Source organism: Macaca mulatta, chromosome 8 (assembly GCF_049350105.2).
Source record: "Macaca mulatta isolate MMU2019108-1 chromosome 8, T2T-MMU8v2.0, whole genome shotgun sequence".
In the NCBI taxonomy this organism is placed as follows: domain Eukaryota; kingdom Metazoa; phylum Chordata; class Mammalia; order Primates; family Cercopithecidae; genus Macaca; species Macaca mulatta.
In genome coordinates this window covers 62,712,953-62,739,433 of record NC_133413.1, presented here as the reverse complement: position 1 = coordinate 62,739,433, position 26,481 = coordinate 62,712,953, and the positions used below count along the sequence as shown (strand labels likewise).

At 39.5% G+C, this 26,481-nt stretch overlaps 1 protein-coding gene across 1 annotated transcript in view; it reads left to right on the top strand.

Annotated features, from left to right (window-relative positions):
* ST18 (ST18 C2H2C-type zinc finger transcription factor) overlaps nucleotides 1-24,685 on the top strand; it is a 108,828-nt gene extending 84,143 nt beyond the window's left edge. Inside the window, exons 14-20 of the mRNA XM_028852671.2 lie at nucleotides 2,251-2,313; nucleotides 2,415-2,495; nucleotides 3,382-3,603; nucleotides 9,351-9,439; nucleotides 17,125-17,228; nucleotides 19,126-19,269; nucleotides 22,196-24,685. Of these exons, the coding sequence (XP_028708504.2) occupies nucleotides 2,251-2,313; nucleotides 2,415-2,495; nucleotides 3,382-3,603; nucleotides 9,351-9,439; nucleotides 17,125-17,228; nucleotides 19,126-19,269; nucleotides 22,196-22,336 (844 nt within the window). The 3' untranslated portion in view covers nucleotides 22,337-24,685. The remainder of the gene's footprint in view (nucleotides 1-2,250; nucleotides 2,314-2,414; nucleotides 2,496-3,381; nucleotides 3,604-9,350; nucleotides 9,440-17,124; nucleotides 17,229-19,125; nucleotides 19,270-22,195) is intronic.
* The last annotated feature ends 1,796 nt before the right edge of the window (nucleotides 24,686-26,481 follow it).

Below are 26,481 nucleotides of genomic sequence, written 5' to 3'. Positions count from 1 at the left end.
TTTTTTTTTTTGGAGATGGAGTTTTGGTCTTGTTGCCCAGGTACCCAGGCAGGAGTGCAATGGCACAGTCTTCGGCTCACTGCAACCTCTGCCTCCCAGGTTCAAGAGATTGTCTGTCTCAGCCTCCTGAGTAGCTGGGATGACAGGCATGCAACCACCACACCCGAGTACTTTTTGTATCTTTAGTAGAGACAGGGTTTCACCATGTTGGCCAGGCTGGCCTCGAACTCTTGACCCCAGGTGATCTGCCTGCCTCAGCCTCCCAAACTGCTGAGATTACGTGAGCCACCGTGCCTGACCACTTTTCTCATTTTCGGTGTAAAGTACAATTTACTTTGTCAGTGTGGATTTTAGAAGTCATTTTATTGACTTGCAGTTTTCTAGACTAAAATATAAGTAGTAAGTAGAAACTAAGAATTAACAGACTGAAGAGTGAGATGTACCAAAACATCTTACCGAATCAGCTCTACATTTCTACATTGCCACATCTGAATTATAGCTATTGGGTCTCTTAAATATTTTCTCTAAAACTAACTTCTAGAAAAATGTGGGTAATACACTGAAAATATGTAAATTTAGACATCCTATAGCAATACTCATTACTTAATATTTTATGCAGCTCTCCAATAAGTAATGTCTTTGGTTTTTTTCCATAGATATGTTTTTTCCATACAAGAAAATCTCTTCCATGCAAGAAAAATCCAAGAGACATTTTATTGACTTCTTGTTTAGATATTCATGGAGAATGCCCAAAAGCTGTTATTCAACACAGATATTTCCGTATCAATGTGCTATAAAACCACTTTTTTACTAAAACATGTTAATAGAGAAAGACCAGCATGTAAAACTTTCTTATTATGGAGGATACATATTATGTCTTTAAATGGTTAATAAAAGACTCAATGTAGGTTGCTCTGGTTAGCCGCAAGAGATGCGTGCTCATTTTATATTACATTTGAAAAAAAAAAAGGCATTTATTCCCTGTTTTCTGACTCAGACTTGAATATAAATGCATTCTGTGAAAGTTCAGGGGAATTGAATTGAAGAAAAGGGATAGTAAACACATTTTTCTTTGGATTATCGTTTTTCTCAAATGGAACTTTTGATCTGAACCACAGTGTGCATTCAGAAAAGCAAACATTTTGTGATGGCCTCTAGTTTTTGTTTGCATTTGGGATTTTCTAAAAAAGACAGCAAAAAGGTGAAAGTCTACGTAAACTTTTATATTTAACAATATTTTGAAACCTATTCCTAACCAGCATTCCTAGTAGAAATTGGATTCCCTGTCGTTTTTCACTTTTCTCATTCCAGATTTAATGGTTGATTGTTGATGTAGTTATTGATGGATTTTCCCCAAAGACTGTTTAACTTGAGCCATGAGGCAGGACAGACCAGGTGCAAATTATTGAGGTTCTTTGGTAATCCCATAAATGTTCCAAGTCTCTGCAGTTCACAAGTATCACTGTTGTTCATCTGAAATCAATGGATTATCATAGTGGCACAGCATATCAGAGAAAATAAATTATTCATAAAAATCATTTGGAGGCCAGGCATAGTGGTTCATGCCTGTAATCCCAGCACTTTGGGAGGTCGAGATGGGCAGATCGCCTGAGGTCAGGAGTTTGAAATCAGCCTAGCCAACATGGTGAAACCCTGTCTCTACTAAAAATACAAAAATTAGCTGGGTGTGGTGGCATGTGCCTGTAATCCCAGCTACTTGGGAGGCTGAGGCAGGAGAATCACTTGAACCTGGGAGTTGGAGGTTGCGGTGAGTGAAGATCACAGCATTGCACTGTAGCCTGGCCACAGAGCAAGACTCCATCTCAATAATAATAATAATAATTTGGAAAAGTTTTCTTTTTACATAAAAGATAAGAGCTTTGCATGACGTAGACAGAAGTCCAGCAATAAGTTGTGGACTGATTTTCAAGTCCCTTCTACATGAGGTTTAAAAAAAAAAAGTACAATAAATAACAATTAATCCATTGTCGCTCAGTAGTCATATATCCTAAAAAATATTTAAATTGATTATTAACCAAAACATAATTACATTTAAGCAAAAACAGTCTCACACAAAAAGCAGCTCATTGTTTTTAGTTATGTTTGGCTGTGTGACCCTGCCTACCTCCATGTGAACTGCAGAGACTTGGAACATTAATGTGATTACCAAAGAACCTAAATAATTGGGGTGTGACCCCCGCTCCCTCCACTACAACTTCTTGGCCCATGCTCTCTTCCTGTGCCTTCCAGGTGTCCAACCCCAGGCTGCGATGGCTCGGGGCACGTGACTGGAAATTATGCTTCCCACAGAAGGTAGGATTAATCCTATTTCTGAGATGTGGAAATGAACTTGTCGGCAGCAGTCAGAGAGATCACATAATTTTGTTTTGTTCTTTGTTGGGTCCCTATTTCAGCTTGTCCGGATGCCCTCGTGCAAGGAAAGGTGGTGTCAAAATGACCCCTACCAAGGAAGAAAAAGAAGACCCTGAACTGAAGTAAGTGCAACAGTTGAGACACGGGGGTCAGCTGTCTCTTGTTGGCAAAATGGGAGGGACCTTGGTTGGGATGCAATTGAACATAGATTGAGTTTCAGGGAAGGTGTACCCTATTAAATATAAGTATGAGTCAAACTATTTGGTGGTTTGAGAAAAGTTTCCAATTTATAGCTACATTTCCACAGCTCTTTGATAATGCAAAAGATTTTTTTAAACAATAACAGTTTCACACGTTTCTCAATTGTTTTAAAGGAAAGTAGTATTGTGGAAGTGCTATACAGTAATAAATATGGCAGCATTTTCCCCTGAAACTTTAATTTTGCTTAAGGAGAAATTATATCTAAATTGAATTCCTTCCTCTAAGGAAGGTCATGGATGATATATGCAGATATACACGTAGAAATTTAAGTTGTTTTCTCAACAACAGTTCTAAATGCAATATTTAAACATTTAGAAACCCAAATTCCAATTCTATGAGTAATGTGCTATGTAGCATCTGTCAAGGCAGTTAACGTGTTATACCTTTGGTCCTTGGAAGCAACATAACATAGTCCTTATGTGATTGGCTCTAGACCTAAAAAGTGTGGGCATGAACTTGGCTCCACTTCTTATAAAATGGGCGGCAAGTTACCTGAGCTCTCTAAGCCTCGTTATTCCTCATCTGCAAAATGGGATAATAATACTCTCTACCCAGTAGATTGTAGTGAATATTAAGTGAGATAATACATGAAAATCGCGTAGCTCAGAGCCTGCTTATGCAATGCTGTTTTGCTGGTTATGTTGGCATCTTTTATTAAAACTCTATAATTGCATGGCTTGTTCTCTGGAGAGCATAGGACTATCACTGCCTTCTTCCCGGCTGGTAATGTCTCTGCTTTCTCTCTAGATGTCCTGTGATAGGGTGTGATGGCCAAGGTCACATATCAGGTAAATACACGTCACACCGCACAGCTTCTGGTTGTCCTCTGGCTGCCAAGAGACAGAAGGAGAATCCTCTCAATGGAGCCTCCCTCTCCTGGAAACTGAACAAGCAAGAGCTACCACATTGTCCCTTGCCAGGCTGCAATGGGCTGGGCCATGTAAATAATGTTTTTGTCACCCACCGAAGGTAACATGAGTTTTCTGTCTTTTTGTTGTAGTGTTGTGATCGGTTGTCACCTAGGCTGCCTTGGGGAGAGGGTTGTGAACAACCCCCTAAAGGTTGTTCACTGTAACAGTTGAGATATCATAACATGAAGTTTTGTTGTATAGATATTGGATGAGCATGAAGAATGAAAAATGTTATTTTCTCTATTTCTTAAAATTACTACACAGTTTTCAAGTGCTCTAGAAAATGTAGAGTTGGTTTTATTTGTATTCTAAAATATTGCTTAGGCTGCTATTTCTTAACGGTTCAGTCATTTAATGGTTTACTTCAGTTCCAAGTGGTGATATCTCTTCTATTATGTTATGTAATTGCAAACTTTCACTTTACATATTTATAGAATTCCCTCTGTCTTATGGACTGGCTCAATTTGGGGCCAAAATTGTAGTTACTTTGCTACTGGGAGGGTGTGACTCATCCGCAGCAGCCAGAAAGAAAATGACACAGTGACTGCAAAGTGAGCAGCAGGATACAGGAGATCTGGAAACCCTTTTATAGTTCCCAGTGACTGCATTCCTTTACCACCGAGGGTCACGCATTCAACCAAGCCCTTTGTTGGGCAATAGGGATCTTTGTCCAGCTTTTTGGTTCACATTCCACCTAAAGGAAAAGATTAGAAGCTTCCCCACATACTTCTGCCATCAGTGGGGTCTTGTCTCATCTTTTGGGTCACTGTACATGATGCTGGTTTAAAATCCAATGAAGCTTTAGGAAACCATTGATGTTTTGTATATGAGCAGTGTAAACATTGAGCAAAATTGGGGCTTTTTGAGATTTTGCTCAGTTCTAAAGATTTATATGGATGATATCAGAAAATAAAGCCTTCCAGGAATTGCTCGTTTGAAGGTATTTAAATATTCAGTAAAACCTGTTTATGGAGAAAACTTGACTTTTTCAAGTGGTTTATTTTTTGATGGTTTTCAAATGTAGACCTATGTCCACAATAGCACACTTTATTTTATTCTGAGTTTGAATTACTATTTTATATTCAGGAACTTCACTCACAAATCAAGTGTGCCTAATGGCACATTTACTATACAGTAGCTTGACTTCCTTGTAATGACCTCAGTAATATCCACATTGATCCTGCTAATGAAATATTAATGCTGTACTGTGGTGAGCACATCCCTCAGTTAGCAATAATGAAGTTATCTTTAAAAATAGTGAAGAAGTTTTAAATGATGATGCCAAGGCTTGGTGAGGATGTGGAGCAACAGATACTCCCACACTCTGTAGGTGGCAGAGCAACTGGTAGTGCCACTTTAAGAAGCAAATTGTCTTTAAAGAGTCAAGTTGAAAACTGAACTATGCACTTGCCCCAGCACACGGCCAGACTTATGCCCAGAGGATCTCTGCCTATGAGAACCCGGAGGTCTGTCTGACCACACGTGAGCAGCGTTGCTCTACCAACTCCACGCTGGGAACAACCTTGGTGCCCACTAACAGTGGAGTGGGGAAATAAGTAGTGCTTATTGGTGGTGGTACATGCTTGTGGTTCCAGCTACTCAGGAGGCTGAGGCAGGACGATTGCTTGAGCCTGGGAGTTTGAGGCTGCAGTGAGCTATGATTGCTCCCCTGCACTCAAGCCTGGTGATAGAACAAGACCCCATTTCTAAAAAAGAATATCCTTTAAATTGCAAATACACATCATAGGTAGCTGTTTACATATTCTGTATTTCGTAATGAGAGAAAGAAAATTCTGATTTCAAAAATATAGGCTGCAATATTAACGCCAAGGTACTATTTTCTTTCTTTCTTTCTTTTTTCATTTTCTTTTTTTTTTTTTTTTTGAAACAGAATCTCACTCTGTCACCCATGCTGGAGTGCAGTGGCTCAATCTCGGCTCACTGCAACCTCTGCCTCCCCAGTTCAATGATTCTTCTGCCTCAGCCTTCTGAGTGGCTGGGACTACAGGTGCACGCCACCACACCAGGCTAATATTTTATTTTTAGTAGAGGCGGGGTTTTGCCATGTAGGCCAGGGTGGTCTCGAACTCCTGACCTCAGGTGATCTGCCCACCTTGGCCTCCCAAAGTGTTGGGATTACAGGCATGAGCCACCGCACTCAGCCTCCAAGGTTTTATTTTCTAGGACATGGAAAGCAGTGAAGAATGTAGACAAAGGTAATTCAGATTTCAGCATTCTTGACTCAAAAGTTCTCTTGCAATTTAAAATATTTAAGAAATTGGATTTAATTTGGGGTATTCTCTTTAAGGTGGAATACTCTTTCTTTTCTATGTGTAGAATTTAATGGAATTGAATTTCTCTTGTGATTTCAAATATTTAAGAAACTGTATTTAATGTGGGGTATTCTCTTTAAGGTGGAAAACTGTCTCTTTTCTGTGCGTATATTTTATTTTATTTATTTATTTATTTGGAGATGGAGTCTCACTCTCACCCAGGCTGGAGTGCAGGGGTGCTATCTCAGCTCACTGCAACTTCCGCCTTCCAGGTTCAAGCAATTCTCCTGCCTCAGCCTCCCAAGTAGCTGGGACCACCATACCCAGTTAATTTTTTGTATTTTTAGTAGAGACTGAGTTTCACCATGTTGGTCAGGCTGGTCTCAAACTCCTGAACTCAAATGATCCGCCCACCTCGGCCTCCCAAAGTGCTGGGATTACAGGCATGAGCCACTGTGCCAGGCCTATCTGTAGAATTTAATGGAATAATATCGCAAAACGCCTGGCTTATGCCTGGCACACAGTAGGGGTTCAACACAGATGATCGCCTTTCCTGTTTGTGAAGATAATATTAAGCCTATGTGTATATATGCAGGATGACTTATATGACTTGGAATATAACTCACAACTGACTTTTATATGTTACAAATTTGGTTCTGAAATCTCTGAGGTTCTTCGTATTCTTTCCCATCACTTGTTATCTAAAAATAGCTGACACGTATTTGGGGTTCTCGCCCATAGACAGCGCTGTTATAAGTAGCTTGCATGGTTTATTCCTTTAAACCTTTACAAAACCCTGTGAACTACAGGTATTATAACTATCCTCAGTTGATAGAAGACGAAACAAGCACAGGAAAGTTATGGAATTGCTTTGAATACAGGTTGGCATGCTAGAGCCAGTGTCATCCTGCTTCCCCTAAGGTTTGATGATGGGTCCTCACCATGGGCCAGGCACCAAGCTGAGGTGTCACAGGCACCAGTGCATAGACATTTTCTCAACCAAAATGGGAATAATTACAAAACACACTTTGTAGGATGGTTAAGAACAATTTGACCCCCACACTATATCCATATTATATTTATATAATAACTACCTTCAAACCTTGCTTTAAATCTCTATATGACAAAATATTTCCTTTGAAAAAAATAGCAATCTGAGAAGATAACTGATATGTTAAAACACACACACACACACTCACACACACACACACAATTATGGATATTTGTAGCTTTAAAATCAGAAGTCCTGTGACTGATAGAACTCATTTAGTGCTATGCCATATCTTTGTGATTTTATTGAAGCTTAGTAATATATTGTAAGCAATTATGTTCACAACATACATTGTATCACCTGCTATTTTGCTTTAAGAAGGCAGAGGAAGATATAATTTAAAATTGCAGCTGGGCACCGTGGCTCACGCCTGTAATCCCAGCACTTTGGGAGGCCAAGGCGGGCAGATCACTTGAGGTCAGGAGTTCGAGTCCAACCTGGCCAATATGGTGAGACCCTGTCTCTACTAAAAATATAAAAATTAGCCAGATGTGGTGCGCACTTACGATTCCAGCTAGTCAGGAGGCTGAGGCAGGAGAATTGCTTGAGCCCAGGAGGTGGAGGTTGCAGTGAGCCAAATTGTACCAGTGCACTTCAGTGTGGGTGACTTAGTGAGACTCTACCTCAAAAAAAATAAAAAATAAAAAATCCCTCACTATGTCATAATAGAATGGTAATTTTGGTCAAAACCATAGAAAGCACATTTTTTTTTTCTGCCTTTCCAATATGGAGCCAAATACCTCAGCCTCTTAACATCTGCCTTCAAAAGGAAAAAGAACTTTTAAAATGCTTTTCCTGCCCTTTTTTTTTTTTAATTTAAGATTCATTTTATATTCTGGAAGATATGAAAACTACATTGGAAGATACAAAATCAAGTGGCATTTTGGAAGCAAAGCCTCTCTTTCATAACTATGTTCTTTGCTTCTAAGTCATGTAATTATTGATGGAGGCTTCATTAACTTTTCCACAACACTGTGTCACCCTGAAAGTTTTCCGGCGTGTTGTCTGAACAGAGTAGATCCTTTAAGGGTGAGGATCAGAGAAGTTCTAATGAGATATTAATATCCATTATGTTACAAATGGACTTACTAAAGGTCACCTTTGAATATCCAGTTTGCCAAATAAATATTCATGATTATTTTCTCAGAATACAATATGTGACATAAAACAAGACAGACGTGCAAACTCCCTATAAAACAGATAATGAAACTTTTATAGGCCACAATTGACAGTGAGAAGCTTCTGAAAATAGAAGACACAGTTTCCAAGTTGAGTTTGTGCTTTTCTTTATTTTCTTTTTCTGTGTAGAAAAATGTATAGCTTATCAAATTAGGCAAACTACATACCCTTTTCTATATATGTAATAGCATATGTCTATTATTTTTTATATTTCATAGACTCAGTGTAGAATAATTAGTATTCTTGAAAAAATACAGTAATTAAGCACACATTTATTAAGGGCTTTGCTTCAGAAATATTTTCTTTCACTCTGCCAAATGTCCCAAGCTTCAGGGTGAAATGATTGCTTTATAGATGAATTGTAACTAACTTTCTGCAGAAAAAAAGACTTTAAATGACTGATCATGATCATCACTATTTTGATCTAAAAATTGTTTCTACGGAAACGCAGCAAGATTGCAAAGGAATTAATGGCTGGATAGAACAACAAAATTATCTGATCATAAATGATGAAAAACAAGTTTTCTTCAATGTTGTCATTTATCATGCTGGTGCAATTTAAATAAAACAGATGACATTAAGGGAAAGAAACCCTGCTGAAGAGTGCCACTACTAAATGGAAAGGGTTATAAACACCACTGCAATGTAATAGACTGCCTCTGCAGTGATTGCATCTGAATACACTTGTGGCAGCTCCTCTTATTCTCCTTCCAGGGTACAGATTTTTTTTAAAATGAAAAATGTTGTAAAAATTAAAGAAAAAAATTAAAAAACGTTCCCATAACCAAACTGAATTTGCCATGGGGGTGTGGGATAGGGCTTTATTTTGGCTTGTATTGAGTAATTCTATAAAGATCAAGGAACACTTTATATAAAGGCAGGAAGAACTAGATTCTGCTTTATTACTCATGGAATTTTGACTAATTGGGAACAATTCTTATTCATAATATATATGTACAATTTCACATTTACAGAAAATAAAGTAACCACGACTAAACAAAAGAACTTACTTAAATGCAGATGAATAGCAATTTAACAAAATAAATTAAATAATAATTGTGTATCAGCAGTAACTATTTGTATCTTGATTTAAGGAAAGAAAGCAAAACATTTTACATTATTTGAGGGCATTTTGCCTTTGCTTTAGTGGATGTGTATTCATTACTCTCTACAAAGAGACTATGGGTTATAATGTAATTAATCGGCAGCAAAAACACAAATAGTAGGTTGTGAATAAAACATCTTAATGTTTATAAGAAATAATATACATCTCATACATTAGTACAATTTCTATTTTCACAGCTTATCTGGATGTCCTCTCAATGCACAAGCTATCAAAAAGGGCAAGGTTTCTGAAGAACTCATGACCATCAAGCTCAAAGCAACCGGGGGTAAGAGCGCAGGGCTGGCTGTCACCACCTCCTCCAGGGTGTAGACCCTGGCTCCCTAAAGGGTTTCGTGTGTCAAAGTATTCACTAGGTGGGAAGTGTAATTTTAATGTACAAGAAGAAAGGTTTCCTCAGATTTGAACTAAAATTATAACTTTGTTTAAAAACAATTTTTTGGTGTCTTCCTTATTTTTAAATAAGGAGTGATCTCCAACAGAGAAAGTCAGGCAGTGGGGTATGATGGGTTATTTTTAAGTAAGGAGTGATCTCCAACAGAGAAAGTCAAGCAGTGGGGTATGATGGGTTAAGATACACTGGTGGTTGGCAGGGCATGCTGGTTCATGCCCATAATCCCAGCACTTTGGGAGGCCAAGTATAGAGGATTGCTTGAGGTCAGGTGTTTGTGACCAGCCTGGGCAACACAGCCACACCGCATCTCTTAAAAAAAAAAAAAAATTAGCCCAGTGTGGTGGTGCACACCTGTAGTCACAGTTACTCTGGAAGCTGAGATGGGAGGATTGTAGAGACCAGGAGCCCAGGATCGAGGCTGATGTAGTAAGATATGATAGTGCCACTGTACTCCAGCCTGGGCGACAGCAAGAGAACCTATCTCTAAACAAAACAACAGCAACAAAGATACACTAGTGGAAGTTGTGTCCTTCAGTCTCTCTCACATGTGTGTGTTCTCTCATGTGTGTTTGTGTGTACATGTGTGTGTGTATGTGCACATTTTTCTGGTATAAATCCGCTATAAAAATTCAGGAAGCAATTTCTAGCATCTATATTTGAATCCTTCAATTGTGTTCTTCTGTGCTCAACATGATATTTTTATAGAGATTCTGGAAGGTTTGGATTTAGCATCCAGATCTTTACCTAAGTCTACATTTCCCTAGATATTTCCTTAGTGTCAATCTGCTTTCCGAGTTCAGAGATACAGTTTCTGAGTTCTCTGTTTGGATCCTCCAATTTTCCTTTGATTCTTGAATGCATTTCTTGAGATTTCTAATCAGCATTATCTGGGGCCTGTGTTGTTTTCCATCAAAGATCATTCCAAAGCGTTTGAGAAACAATGGCAGAGCAATTATTTTGCTCTGGAGACTTTATTTGATGGCATCTTTGGCACATGACTCGAATTGAGCTGGGGACTTTCACTGTTGTTACTTTCCCTGAAGCTCAATCTTTTTAACTTGTGTGTGTGATTTTTAAAAAGAAGATATGTGGTATCCAAGGGGGGGAAAGCACTCGAGCTTCCTACTGTTTCCCTCCGAGGCCTTCATCTGCTTTATTTAAAGCGGTCCTTGGCGGGGGTGCTCTCTCTCCGTGGGTCCTCACCGCTAAGCGCCGAAGGAGGAGTGTACACGCAGAGGAGGAATAAAGCCCCGGCTGCCTCCTCCCGTCTTTCCAACATTCACAGGCTCAGTAAAAGAGCTTTTCCCTAGATGTTCTGACTCCTCCTTGGAAATACTCCCCATTCCCTAAATACCTCTAAGTACATATGCAGTGACATTGGGACAATTTAGTGTGTCTTTATTTATCATCCCATTTCAAATAGTATTTAAAGGATAAGGACTGCAAAGCTACATGAACTTTTTTTTAAATGCTGGTTAAAAATTTAACTCGCCCAGGTGCAGTGGCTCACGCCTGTAATCCCAGCACTTTGGGAGGCCGAGGTGGGCCGATCACAAGGTCAGGAGATCAAGACCATACTAGCCAACATGGGGAAACCCTATCTCTACTAAAAATACAAAAAAATATTATCCGGGTGTGGCGGCACGCACCTGTAGTCCCAGCTACTCGGGAGACTGAGGCAGGAAATTGCTTGAACGCTGGAGGCAGAGGTTGCAGTGAATCAAGAAAGCACCACTGCACTCCAGCCTGGGCAACAGAGTGAGACTCTGTCTCAAAACAAAACAAAACAAAAAATTAATTCAAAAATGAGATAAAGGAAAGTTGAAGATAAGAATGCAAGACGGAGCAAGCCTGAGGACACTAAGACGTGTGTGAAGAGTCATTTCTCGCTGGGTAAATAAGGATCGCAAATTTGACCTTGCCTTTTAGAAACCAACAACAGAAGAAAGCTATAATCGCCATGTGGATCACGTGGCAGTAAGTAAATTCAGAGCAAAACTCCTTCTGGAACCCAGTGCATGAAGAAAATATTTCCTATGAGTTCTCATTAGGAGAACACCAATACCATCCATCCAACAGAATATAAATTACAAGGCCACTCCTAACAAAGATAAAAACAAAACAGTCCTCTGGCGTCATTACCTCAAATTGTGATGGAGCTTTGCAGGGGGCCAGCAGCAGGTGGTCTGTCGGAACCCACAGAGACTTGCACAGACTTGCACAGAGACCCAGGAGCAGCAGGGCTGAGCACATACACTTCAAAGGGTCCCTATACGTCTAGCATCTTCAGCTGAGCTTTCAAAGAATATAGAGCAGCAGCGAGCTGGATTGAACCCATTGACAAGTGTCAGGGTGCAGTCATTCTATGTGGACAGGTAACTAACTGGAAAAGTACACGTTTTACAATCCGAGAAAGTAGAGGCTGATGCTCTGTAAAGCTTAAGAACTTACCATGACTTTGCAGGAGAAAAAGCCCACCTGAATTCAGGTCAGTGGTTCGTTGAAGGTCAAGAAGGACCTAAAGTGATTTGGGGGTCTTCTCTAACAATACTGTGTCTCATGATCCCTTACCTTAAAGTGAGGCCACAATGACTGTTCTCTGGATGATCTTTAAAGTAGATGTAAATGAACACACCTTCAGACATTAAAAATATCAAATCAAATTGCAATGAAATATAAAGTGCATATGGCTTTAACTTTAGCACACTATATTAATTTAAACTAGGTACAAATCATTCATGCAATTAGTTGAATTAGATAATATTTTAGGGGAATATTATGCACAAGCCAGTTTAAACATGGAGGGTCTATATCAAAAAATGTGTACATTAATTTTAGAATAATTGATCCTTAGTTCTCCATCCTTGCCATAATTAAATTGCCACGTTAATTTTTAAAGACCTTTATTAGTCCTTGATAATAAAATTAGGCCATCTGTATAAGAAAGAATGCCAGTCCTTCTGTGCTTTGTAGAAACAAGCAGAAGTTGTGATAATTGGTCTATATATATGGTCTTGCACTTAGGACCTCCTTCTAGCTCTTCTCATGTGACAAAATAGTGTGTCCTAAACATTGTTATATATCATTTCTTTCTGGATATTAACTCTCTTCACTCCTTTAGTAACTAAATAGCCAAATTTACATTAGTTCATTTTCCCATAAATAAAAAAAAAGTACAATTTTGTGGTGTAAACACAATTTAAAAATCAAAGTTCAGCCGGGCGCGGTGGCTCACACCTGTAATCCCAGAACTTTGGGAGGCTGAGGAGGGTGGATCACAAGGTTAGGAGTTCAAAACCAGCCTGGACAAGACGGTAAAACCCCGTCTCTACTAAAAATACAAAAACAACAACAACAACAAAACAAACAAACAAACAAACAAATTAGCCAGGCGCTGTGGCAGGTGCCTGTAATCCCAGCTACTCAGGAGGATGAGGTGGGAGAATCGCTTGAAGTCAGAGGGCAGAGGTTGCAGTGAGCCGAGATCGAACCACTGCATTCCAGCTTGGGCAACAGAGTGAGACTCCATCTCAAAAAATAAAAAATAAAAAATAAATAAAAGTTCACTCAAGAAATATAATAGAATTTGTTTGAAATATGATAGAATTGCTTCATTTGTATAATATGAAAAAACGTAACTATAGGACTTAAAGCCTCTTAAAAGTTGAGAATACCTGCTCTATACAGGTATATACATAACTTGCATAATTATACAGAATATAAAGAAAATATAATATATAACATAATCCCCAAATATGCAAATTAGGCACAGATTAGTACCAACTAAACATTAGAATTATTAAATGAAAAGAAAGCATAATCTCTTTCTTTTACATAGATGAATTATATAAAGAATCAAAGTCGCTGAAGAGTAAGTAAAATATTTAGCGGAGGCTAGGCGCAGTGGCTCACGCCTGTAATCCCAGCACTTTGGGAGGCAAGGTGGGTGAATCACAAGGTCAAGAGATGGAGAACATCCTGGCCAACGTGATGAAACTCTGTCTTTACTAAAAATAAAAATATCAACTGGGCATGGTGGCGCACGCCTGTAGTTCCAGCTACTCAGGAGGCTGAGGCAGGAGAATTGCTTGAACCTGGGAGGCAGAGGTTGCAGTGAGCCAAGATCATGCTACTGCACTCCAGCCTGGTGACAGAGTGAGACTCTGTCTCAATAATAATAATAATAATAATAACAATAATTTAGTGGATAGTTTATATGGTTTCCTTGATCATCAGCCATACCTAGCTAGTCCAACACCCTACTAGAAGTATATCTGTAAACATCAGGGCACACATTTTACTGATACTTCCAAAACAGATGAAACATCTATGAATAAAGATAGCATTTTCATGGTTAAAAGAACATATTCTGGAACCAGAGAGCTTATGTTTGAATCCCTGCTGTACCACTTACTTTGTACCTTGGTTTCCCATGCATACTTTGAGGTAATAAATGTTTCTATCTCATGGTTTTTAAATGAGGATCATATGAGTTAATATTCAGAAGTGCAGAGTGAAATCCAAAGGTTTTTAAAGACTATGTGCATAGAGAGAAGTTTGACGGATAAGTGACTCAGTGGAAACAGATAAAGTGATATGTTAACAGGAAACATTACAAAGAAATTGGTTGCATTTATCCTGTGGCTAAAATAGCTCCCCAGATCCCAGAAATTATAATAAAAACATTAATTCCTTCATTGACTAATTCTATGAGCATGTATGGGGAGCCTGTTACGTATTAGATCCCATGACACTGTTTCTTTTTTGAGATCTCATCTTATGATCTTCCCTCACAAGCTCCAGGCATCTTCCAAATGGCCCCATTTTGATTATGAGTCTGGGGTGTCTTCAGGAACGTTGGCTCTCAGGGAAACATAATCCTAATATAGTCCCAGAACCAAGAACCCAGGCTGTCACTTAAACGGTCTTCTCACAAGCACCCATAACTTAGCCAAAATTGAACTTTTATTTATCCTACTGCAAGTTTCAGCCCCCCAGTCTGCCTCATCACAGAGACAGCTCTACAGTTGCCCACCTACTCTGGCAGAAGCAAGCAGTCGGGGTCGATTCCTCTCTTCTCTCGCCCCCTACCTCCAGCCCTCACAAGTCCTGCAAATTCTGCCTACAGATTAGGTCCTGAGTCTGTCTCCTTCTCTTGGCCTCACTTCCCTACACCCAGCCAGGACTCCAGCAATCATCTCCCCATGGGTCTTCAGGCTTCTGCTCTGTCTCTTCTCCAATCTATCCTCTACTCAAAACTCCAAATTACATTTGTGAAAAGTCAACTAGATCATCCCGGATCCCCTACCTAAAAGTCTTCCCTGGCTCCTGTTGCACTTGGAATAAACCTAAGCTCCCAGGATGTCCCCATGGCCTGCTCCCACCATTCACTGTCTTGCTGTCCATGGGGCACCCACTCCCTTCCCAACTGGACTCTGGACTTCCTCCCTCCTCTTGGATGCTCAACTCCTGGCTGGTTTTTCACAGGCCTGCCTCCTTCTGATCTTGAAAGCCTTGAAAGGAGTGCATCTTCTCCAGTGAAGGGACCCCCGCAGCCTCTGTGCTTCCTTCAGAGCACTTCATGTTTTACAAGCATCTCCTTGGTTTTTGTCTGCCTCACCAGATATTATGTAAGAAAATAGCATTCTCTGAGGTGGAATTCTACTGTAAAAAGGCAGAAAAGAAAAACAATATGTCAAAGAAATTTATAGCAATAGAAGTTTTCAATTGCTCAAATCAGAAAAGTTTCAAGTGCTGATAGCACTCCAAATACCTGTTTCATTGAGAATCCAGATATTTCAGTCCTTTCTTCCCCAGCTCTTACCCATCAATTGTCTGAGAGGAGATTCCTGCACCAGTGCACCAACCAGTAAAATACGGTGCTCCAAGATGCAGTGCAATTCTCCAGACACAGCCGGACAGTGCAGAATGAATCCTGAGTCCCAGATACTGTAGTTCCATGAGTATGGTCCTGGGTAACTGTTGGTTGTTTTCTTAGTAGCCATGTCATACTGTTGACTCATATTCAGACCGGTCTAGCTACTAAGATACCTAAGTCTTATATGTTGGTTTGTTTTCCTTTTTTCATTAAATCTTAGAGCCCAGAATTATATCAATCTTATGACACACTCTCTTCTTTGGTCCATGCATGGCTCACTTTATCAAGTAGTTACTTTTAATAAAGCAGTAAGTACCCACAGAATAGCCATCTGTTTTATCATGCTGTATGTGACGTAACTTTCGGCTTACTTTTTTTCTCTTCCCACTAAATTACTGAGAGTCACCCGTGTTGTTTTTGGTGGGCATGTGGCTTCCTTTCAAGTTGTGCTTTTGGCGAGCAATACTGCTGTGTACACCTTATGCATGCTTCCTGTGTACAACGATTTGTTTTGGGTGTGTACCTAAGGAAGAAATTGGAGGGTCATAGAGAATGTGAGCATCCACCTTCAGGAGGTAATGGATTATTTCCCAAAGTAGTCACCCTAGCAAAGTATAAGAGCTCAGATCTCTTTCAAACCAAGTGTCAGGCCAAGTACCCTTTATCCTGCTCTCATGAAATTGCTCCTATGAAGTCTCACTGTGGAAGTTCACGTGTCCTTCTTCATTGTCACTCTGGTTCAGACTCATTCTTCTAGGAGATAAAATTACCTCCAATCCTGCTTCTCGCATCCTTAATATTAACTACCTTCCCCAGTCCTTGAAACCTTTCAAATGTAGTCATACTCCTTCTACAAAGTAATCATGGGAAATAGCCACCATTCATTGAGAGCCTGTGGTATGTTTAGCGCTCTACATTTTATTGCATTCATTCTCACAGTGTAGATATCATGCCTATTTTACAGAAGAAGAAACTGAAGCACAAAGAAGATAAGTAAGTTGCCCATGTTCAAGAACAGGATTCAAACTCCCAAGCTGATGTCCTTCCCCCTAAATTACATTTTCCTCATCCATGTCCATGTGGAAGACTCTGCCAATGTGTCTCTGGACTCTAATTCACCTGCCAGCAGCCCCGCAGCTCTGCCTCCAGTCATGGTTCCTAAGGTCTAATTCAACTAAACAGATATTTAATTACTCAGCATAAAACTGTCCTTGCAGCATTTTGAATAAGGGAATGCAAGGGCTTTGAGGTTTAATCCCAGCTCTGCCTCTTAATTTGAACTTGGGCAGGTTATTTAACTTCTATCAGTGATTCCTGAGGCCTCACTTAACCTCTCTGGGCTCGGTGTCTTCATATGTGAGGAGGGTATAATGGAGCGAGTCCCGCTGTAGGGTGCGGTGAGATGTAATTGAAGATACATATACAAACACGCCTGGCAGCACCCCGGGACATAACCGAGCTACATGTAACGGTGGCACTTTTCTACTCTCTCTTTTCTTTCTTACCAAGAAATTAAATCTGCAATTTCTCTTATCCACTTTTTCAGAATCCTGGATATGCATTGTTTTGGTAAAAACACTTCAAATGGAAGTCTCATTTTCAAGTAGCAAATTACAAATTAAACATATGATTCAATTGTTAACAGTTTTCAGTTCGAACTAAGTAGTCTTACTCTTTACAGGAATAGAGAGTGATGAAGAAATTAGGCATTTGGATGAAGAAATAAAGGAACTGAATGAATCCAACCTTAAAATTGAAGCAGATATGATGAAACTTCAGACTCAGGTAAAAAAAAAAGTAATTCATGATCCTTAATCTTTGGTGGAAACAAAACATTGAACTTTTTAAAGCTTGTGTGAAAATATATGATATCTTAGAGTCAATATGCTGAGTGTTTCTAGATTCCATAATTATTGTAAAATTCTGAATAGCTGGATTACCCCAGGTTACCATTGATTCAGTAGCTGTGGGCAAGCTGTCTCCTGTTTTTGTCCTGGTAGCATCAAAGGTTTCATAAGCAAACAAGGCAGATTATCCTATAATCAAACAGTCTGGTGGAGTACGTAGTGCATTAGAAAAAAAATGTGATGAAAAGGTAAGAATCCTTGGTTTCATTCAAAATTCAAGTAAAATATAGCAACTTTTTCATTTAATGTTTTTGGAACACCTCTGAATGTGTAAGTATTTATTAGAAACAGATCTTACTGAACATTTTCTTGAGCAAATTCTTTACCTAAAAACCCAAGTAATTTCTCAATTCTGCATTCTTCTTTATAATGTCTGCCTCATCCCATGGAAATTAACAGTTCAGTTCAAGTTTTTTAAAACACAAATCATAACTCTCTTGCAACAAGCTAGCAGCAAAAGAATGAGACAGAGAATAGGACTGAGTATCTTTCTCCCTTTCCCTGCAGGGGATTTTTATACCACCATAGTTACTGGATCTCTTGGAAGTCCTCACACAACAGCTTAAGACAACGGGTTTTAATCCATCTGAAATTTTGGTTTCCTTACCCAGAGTGACCATTGTTGCCATCATCAATTAATGGCCATCTGGTCCACAGATTGACACTTTTGTCTAGAAATCATGGGAATTCCTCTAGAAAACCATTAGCAAAGAACACAAAGGCGTCTGCCCTCTTGAGACTTATCGTCTAGAAGGAGGAAGCGACACTAAACAAAAAAGTCATAAATGATCAATTATGTTGTATGCTAGAATGGCAGGGGGCTGGGTGAGTACCTGTATTTCAATACTTAATGGGACCACCAGCCCCCAGGGAGAAGAAAGGCATCCACAAAGACTTGAGGAATGAGGGAGTTGGCCAAACAGGTATGGAGAAAGAGTGTTTCAGACAGAAGAAACCCTGCAAGCACAAAAGCACTCATCATGAGAAGGTCTGGGGATTTGAGAAATAGCAAAGAGAAATGTGGTCGCAGGTGAGTGAGCTGGGTGGGGCAGGTCACAGGAGAACAGTCTCAGATGCAACAGGGCAGCTCACATGGGGCATCTTAGTCCATTTCAAAGACCTTGGTTTTTATTCTGAATGTATGCAGAACTGTAACACAGTTTTGACCCAACGAGTTACATCATCCTCTCTGATTGACATGCTGACTTGCATTTTAAGAGGCTCATCTTGGTGGCTGTGTTGAGGAAAGGCTGAGAATAGATTAAATGGGGTAATGGCAGACACAGGGCCACCCACGAGAAGGCAGCACAGTCACACTGGTGGCTTGGCCCAGGGGGCAGCAGTGTGGAGGGGACAGTGGTCTCATCCTGGATATTTTGAAGGAGGCGCCAGTGGAGGAGAGGTATGAAAGAAAGAGTCATGGGGGATCTGCACTTAAGCTGAGTTGCTGCTGACTGGAAAAGGGAGACAGCAGATGGAGCAGGTTTGGGGAAAATAGCAAAGTTTGCTTTAAGCATGTTGAGTTTGACATATCCATCCTACAGCCACGTGGAGAAGTTTCACAATTCCTGAGGAAGTCTGGGCTGAAGATGAAAATTTGGAGATGTGATTCTAGCACTTCAAACAATCCAATGGGGCTGCAGCTTCATGCTGAGAAGTTGCATGCATGCATCTCTTAGTGTTCAGATTCACTTGGTGTGTTTTCTTTCAGGGAGAAAACTTTTGCGATCCTTCCAAACTCCACTACTCACATTCCCAAGTTATTTCTGTTGTAGATCACGTCTATGGAGAGCAACTTAAAGACGATAGAGGAGGAGAACAAACTCATAGAACAGAACAATGAAAGTCTGCTAAAAGAGCTGGCGGGTCTGAGCCAAGCTCTCATTTCAAGCCTTGCTGACATCCAGCTTCCACAGATGGTAAGTTCAAGGCCAGATCCTCGCTGTTCCATTACAAGCATTTGCAGTGTCATCATGCATTTACCGACGGGGTTGCCATGACTGAGCTTTGAGGAGACCTGTGAGCAGTCACAGAGTGACCACACTTCATCACAGTCTGGTTTGGAGTAATCTCCCTCTCTGGGAACGTGGTAGATACATTTATTTAAATTATATTAAGGCCAAGAATTTTTTTAGAGGCCAAAGTCATTTAAAAACAAAGGATTTTTTTGAAGCTTGGTTCATAATGTCATGTGAAAGTTGAATGGGCAAAACTCCCTCAGTGAAAATGTTATTTCCAAGTAGAAGATTCCATGTCTTATAAAATCTGAGACCATTATTTGCATCATCCACCCAATTCAAGAACTGTAATCAAAGATGTTCAATTCCCAATGGACTAGGTGCTTTCTTCATATGGAAGTATGAAGAACCTACTTCAGTTCTCCTCATATAAAATAAAAAGCAAAAAAAAAAAAAAAATGAGCAAGGAATCCTCATTTTCAAAATCGAAGCATGTCTTTCAGGTATGCAACTATAGACCTCCAACACTTAATAATGGGCACACATTCTAAGAAATGTGTCCCTTAGGCAATTTTGGCACTGTGTGAACATCATACAGTGAACTTCTGCAAACCCAGATGACAGACCCTACTTTACTTACTGCACACCCAGGCTATATGGTACAGCCTACTGCTCTGAGGTTACCCACTGGAGCAGCATGTTAGTGTACTGAATATTTTAGGCAATTACTAGTATTTCTGTATCTAAACATGGAAAAACATATCTAAACCATAAAAATATGCTGTTGTTATCTTATGGGACTACCATCATATATTCAGTCTATCATTGACTGAGATGTTGTTATACATTGCATGACTGTATTTGGAATTCATAGAAAATTAGCCTCTTTTACATATTCTTAAATACAGACAAATATTTGGAGGAGAGTCTATATTGCTGAATGCTTTTAATCTCCTCAGAACCTAAATTTTTAGAATAATTTTTCCAAGGATGCCAATTTTATATATGAAATTATTTATGGAAGCAGCAATGTGATAAAGAAATATAATTGATTTTGGTTGAAACATTAAGCCCCTCAATTTTACCCAAGTTCTTAGCATGGAGTTCTTATCTTAAACAATTCCAAATATGTTTCTTGACTCCCACCTGCCAAAAATCAATAATGTAATAATGAACACAAAGCAAAATAAATGATGCCACTATGGTAAGGATTAAGATAATTATTCAAAATCATTGTAATGTTATTAACATTGCATAAATCATACTTTGAATATGCATTCCTTAGTATTTTCTTCTTCACCGCTGCCATAAAAAATAGGTACTACACAAGTTAACTTGTGCCTTGTGTACTCACCACACAGAGCACTCCAGTGGTGATTTTTAGGGCTGATCACACAAAATGTTACAAAAGCACCAAAGAGCGAGCATTAGTATTCCCATTCCATAGTTGAAATCAGGGCTCAGAGAGCTTACTTAATTTGATCAAGTTTCCAAAGCTAACACAAGGTAAGTGGGCCCGGCCCTGCAGAGTGGCCTTTATCCACTGTGCTACCTGGGTCCCCATCCCATTCCCTGACTCTCCAAGAAACACAAGGCACAGCAAAGGCAGGAAAGTGAAGGGGACAGAGAATCACGATTGGACAATACTAATAATTTAGATCAGCGCTTTGCCGAGCAGAGCACAACCAAATAGCTTCAAATTTAGAAAGCTTATTTCCTTAAATAGCAACAATAGCACTATACTTTGTCATTTAAATGTCCTTTCTTCCAAGCACCTTGCAAAGTAAGTCTCATGCCATGTGTTTTTAAAAAGGAGGGAAAATGGTGGCAACAGAAATGACTGAGTAACATTCCCCTTGTGATATTCATTCCGTTTCACATTTGTGTGAAATTTACACATATCCAGCCTGTGCTCTCCTTGAAGCATCACACTGGGTAAAGGAGAGACCAACACATACAAAAAGAACAGAGAGGCCAAGTGCAGTGGCTCACGCCTGTAATCTCAGCACTTTGGGAGGCCGAGGCGGGTGGATCACCTAAGGTCAAGTATTTGAGACCAGCCTGGCTAACATGGTGAAATCCCATCTCTACTAAAAATACAAAAATTAGCTGGGTGTGGTGGTGCACACCTGTAATCCCAGTTACTTGGGAGGCTGAGGCAGGAGAATCGCTTGAACCTGGGAGGCGGAGGTTGCAGTGAGCTGAGATCACACCACTGCACTCCAGCCTGGGCGACAGTGCGAGACTCTGTCTCAAAAAAAAAAAGAAAAAAAGAATAGGGGATGAATAAATTTAAACTTTGTGAAATTGATATTCTGCCTGCAAAGACTGAGAAATGTAAAAAGTGTTATTACGATGATGCCACAGGAGAGAAACAGGTTCAAAGGGTCTGAGGATGGAGGAGGAAAATTTTCCATCACAACTGTTACTGAGTAACTTGCTCAAATCTTAAATACCTTAAGTTTCTGCCCAGTGCTGTTAAAGGCACCACTTAGTACAAGCAACCCTTCCCAGCCTCACAAATATTCACCTTCCACAAACAGGAGCCTCTGTTGTGCAAGGCATGTGCAGTCAAGGCTGAGACTGCCTCCCAAGAGAAGTAGAAAAGTTCTGTGGAGTCTGAGTCCACAGCCAGACATATACTTTATGCGCTCCAAATCAACCCCAAATACTGTACAAGTCAGTCACATTCGTCTCCCGAATTAAGAGTGAACAGATGAATCCCACACACACTCCATCTCTCTCCATCTCCTGCAACTCCAGCAGCCATATGCACCCTTGCCTTCCCTCCTGACTCCCGGATCACTGATCTTCGATGTCACTGGGTCCTTCTTTTCCCTCAGCCTGAACCACTGTGATTGGGTCAATGTGTTTTGTCTCCATTTAGGGACCTATCAGTGAGCAGAATTTTGAAGCATATGTAAATACACTCACAGACATGTACAGCAATCTGGAACGGGACTATTCCCCGGAATGCAAAGCTCTACTGGAAAGTATCAAACAGGCAGTGAAGGGTATCCATGTGTAGGATCACAGCACTGCCGGGCAACAGAAATTACCAACAGCAGCAAACTCCAGATGGATCTGTTAGTGGTTCGTGTACTGCTAAGGCGTGGAGGTTGCCGTACTGCATTTACAATTGCAACATTGCACTAATTTTATTTTCCCCAGCTGATATAAAAAGGAAAGAAAAACTATGATAGACTTCTTGGATTAAAAGCAATGCAGTCAATTATTAGATCTTATTTATTTTCATATGATTTTCTTTTATTTCCTCATTGTACTCTTTTTTTGTAAAGTATATGTAAAATAAATGTGACATTTTTATAATTTATTTATTACTAATCGAAGAGTTTTTTATCTTTTAACTGCATTTTGAAGTCTGCCATATTTTTACAAGTGTGTTATTAATTTATTTTCCAATAGGATTTAAATAGAAATGCTATTCTCAAGTCATCTTTCTTGCTGGGTTTTAATGAGGAAACAGGAAAGGGTGAAGGAAATCCTTGTCTAAGGACTGCACTATAGTTGAGTTTGATTTTTATTGCACACTTCTTCCCCCACCTTTCACTGGTTTTTGTATTTATAAATGAGTTTGTGGTAAGGTGAGCTGCACAGAAGGAATAAGAAGACAAATGGCGCCCACTAGTGGGTAATCCGCACTCACAAAAGCACAGGATGCTGGAAAACAGCCTGCTCAGAATTTGTTAGCAATAATTAAACATAGCAATCAGCAAAGTATTCGACTTGGCTGGACGGTTTTCGTTAATATGAATTATTTATTTGAAATGTTTTAAAGAAACATAAGCTTTTTTAGTGATGCAGATTTGTCTGTTTGTTTTTCAAGTCATATCAGATCGTTGGCAACTCGTTTCCCAAGATGAAAAATAAGACTTGGTGTGACCAGCCAGGCTTTCCTGCCATATGTTGGTACAATATACAAGTGACAATATTGGTGTATATTTGTACTTAGCAAATACAAACACATCCAAATGAAAAATTTTGTAGATACCGTATCCCCTGAAATAGCATTTATCTTACTGGGTTGACTGGAAAGGAATGGAAAATATAGTAACACATGAAGAAATGTTACTCCAATCTGAGTGATTACTTCAAACACTGGCAACTTGGGTCTCACCCTCCATAGGAAACAAGACAACATTCAATTTGATAGAAATCTTGCCATAGACCTTCAAGTACTACAAAATATACACACACACTCACACACACAGGCATTCTCACACACACACACACACACACACACTCATCCACACTTTGAATTGAGCCCACAATCTTGAATTTCTGAATGGGTCAGAGTTTCATAGTTGCTATAGTAAAGGCAATGTCTATTTCAGGGATTGTAAAGTAGTTAAGCATTGTTTCAAAAGTTTTTTTATATTTATTTTTTTTAAGGAAAAGGTATAGACAACCAGCTAAACTGCCTTTTTGGTGTGCACACACATTTCATGTGCAGACGTGCCTCTGTGTAAATGTACACATGAACTTAGTGTGGGCTTAATTTTCTGTGCTATAAACGAAAGTGTTTATTTTTTATTAACCTCATGGATATTTAGATGGAACGTGATGGCATTCACAGGCTTGATATATTCCACTGTTATTACTGTTACCTGCACAAATGAAAAACAATACTCAACAATAATTCCACTCCCATGAAATTGTGGTCATTGTTATGCATTAAGTGAGGCTTATGTTTGGTTTGGAGTTCATTTGAACTCTTGAATCTTAGTTTAGTGAAGATGAACTGTCTGTTCTTAGGTAGAAACGGTGTTTATTTAAAAATCAATTTAAAAAATGAGCTACCATATGTGCTGTCTGTTATAAATGGGACACCAAACAAAATTTTCTATTACAGTATGTACTCGCAAACATTTTGCTATACAGTACTTCATGGATGCATACAAATGAGTTCACTTATTACAAAGACAAACGTTTAATTTGCTAAATATTTTAACAAGTTTGTTATATATTTTATTTAATTTAAAAGAAATCTCTTACCAACCTACATATTTATTACTATGATTTACTATGACTTCAGGTTAATTTATTTGTGTTGGCATAGTTTGAGCAGGATGTTTTGTGAAGTATGTTTGTATTTATTTGCCTACTTTGTACTTGATGTGTTTTGTAATGTGCACTGAATTTATTTTCTTTTCAACTATGTTAATGATCAATACTGTAAATTGGTCTTTTGTAAACAACAAAAAGGCAATGATGTATGCATTTTTTTATTTGAGGTAGTTTGTTTGTATACTGTTTCTCCAAACATTTAATATTTCTTACATCAAAGCAACAAAATTGTGTTCAGTGCTGTACATTTGGTGTATGGTAGGAAATAAAAACTGATAACGAGTTTTGATGTGATCTTTCTCAGGCTGTTATCTAGAGACTAGTATCCCCTTCCCATGGAATCCACTGTCCAGAACGAGCCCTGGTGAGGTCCCCAGAGTGCACTTGAGCCTGCCAGTCATTCGGAGACATTTCTGTTCTGACAGCTGGTCTGCTTGCCTTAAAGAGGACAGGACTTTTGGCCAGTTGACAAGCTGTCCCTGCCTTTGATGTGGCATTCACCTCCAGAACAGAGAATGCTTTGACATAAGGAAGACCTTTGCTAGGAGTGGCAGCAAATTCATTCAGATCTAATAGGTGGCAAGATACAGGGCCCACCCTCCTGATTCCAAAATTACTTTGGATACAGAGTATATCTCTAGATTCATATAAGCTAAAATTAAAGAAACTTGAATTAAAGAAAAATGATAATAAATTCTTGATAGCACGCCTTCTGCTTATGTGTTCTTTCTATCTAATGTCAAATAGTCATCCTAATTTAATTTTTCAGTTTCTGCCCAGATTCATACATCTCTAGAATAAGTTTCCACCTACATTTGATCTGGTTAAAAAAAAAAAATCTATTTAACACATGTAATGAAGCCAAATTGACTGAAGGGAAGTCTGGGTCCAAAGAGGAAAGTCAGAGTTGTACTTGGGAGACCTTCATTTACCAGGAGCCAAAACATAACCATTAATGCACAATATAGCTTTCATTTAGTCACCACATTCACATGTTGAAGACGTGCATAAAATGGATCACAAAATGCAAATCTGCTCAGTCAGGCTCTTAGCTTACCCTTAGCCAAGCATGTGCATCTTGCTCTGATTGGAACTTTTTTTTTTTTTTTTTTTTTCTGAGATAGAGTTTCGCTCTTGTTGCCCGGGCTGGATGCGATGGCACAATCTCGGCTCATTGCGACCTCCACCTCCCGGGTTCAAGCAATTCTCCTGCCTCAGGCTCCCAAGTAGCTGGGATTACAGGCATGCACCACCATGCCCAGCTAATTTTTTGTATTTAGTAGAGATGGGGTTTCACCATCTTGGTCAGGCTGGTCTTGAACTCCAGACCTCAGGTGATCCACCTTCCTCAGCCTCCCAAAGTGCTGGGATTACAGGCGTGAGCCACCACGCCCGGCCTCTGATTAGGATTTTATATCAATGAGTAGTGTCTACAACTCTGTCAACAATGCGTCATAAGAAGAGCACCAGTCTTACTGGAAATGGTGACTAAGAGTCATCCATTCATCAAAAAGATGTTTACTTGGAACGCGTTTATGCCGGGCCCACTTCCTTACTCCCGTGGGAGTTCAACCTCATGGGAGACAATGAAATAAGTGAAATATTTTGGTTTGGGTATACACAGGCTCCTGTGGAAACCATGTGAGGGTTACCTAACAAACCTGGATTTCCAGGAAGAATACTGCTTCCAATTCAGCAGGGCAAGTTTGAGAACACGTGCCGCAGGCAGTGACAACAGCATGGGCAAAAGTATGGCAATCATCAAGGCAGCAGCTTCACATATTTAAAGCACTGAAAAATTGGTGAGAAGTGAGAAGATGAGAGGCCAAAGCCCAGGTGAGTGGGAAGAGGAGGAGGTCATATTGTAGACTGGCATGCTAAAGAGTTCTAACTTCCACAGACGTCAACATGTGAAAGAAAAATTTAAAATCAGAGAATGACAAGATCCGATTTTCACTGCAGATAATTTGTTCCAGCAATTCAGACGATTAACATTTCATATATCAGGGCAAGAAAATTGTGTTCAATGCTGTGTATGTGGGGTATGGTACAAATAAAAACTGGTAAGGAGTGTTGCTGCGATCA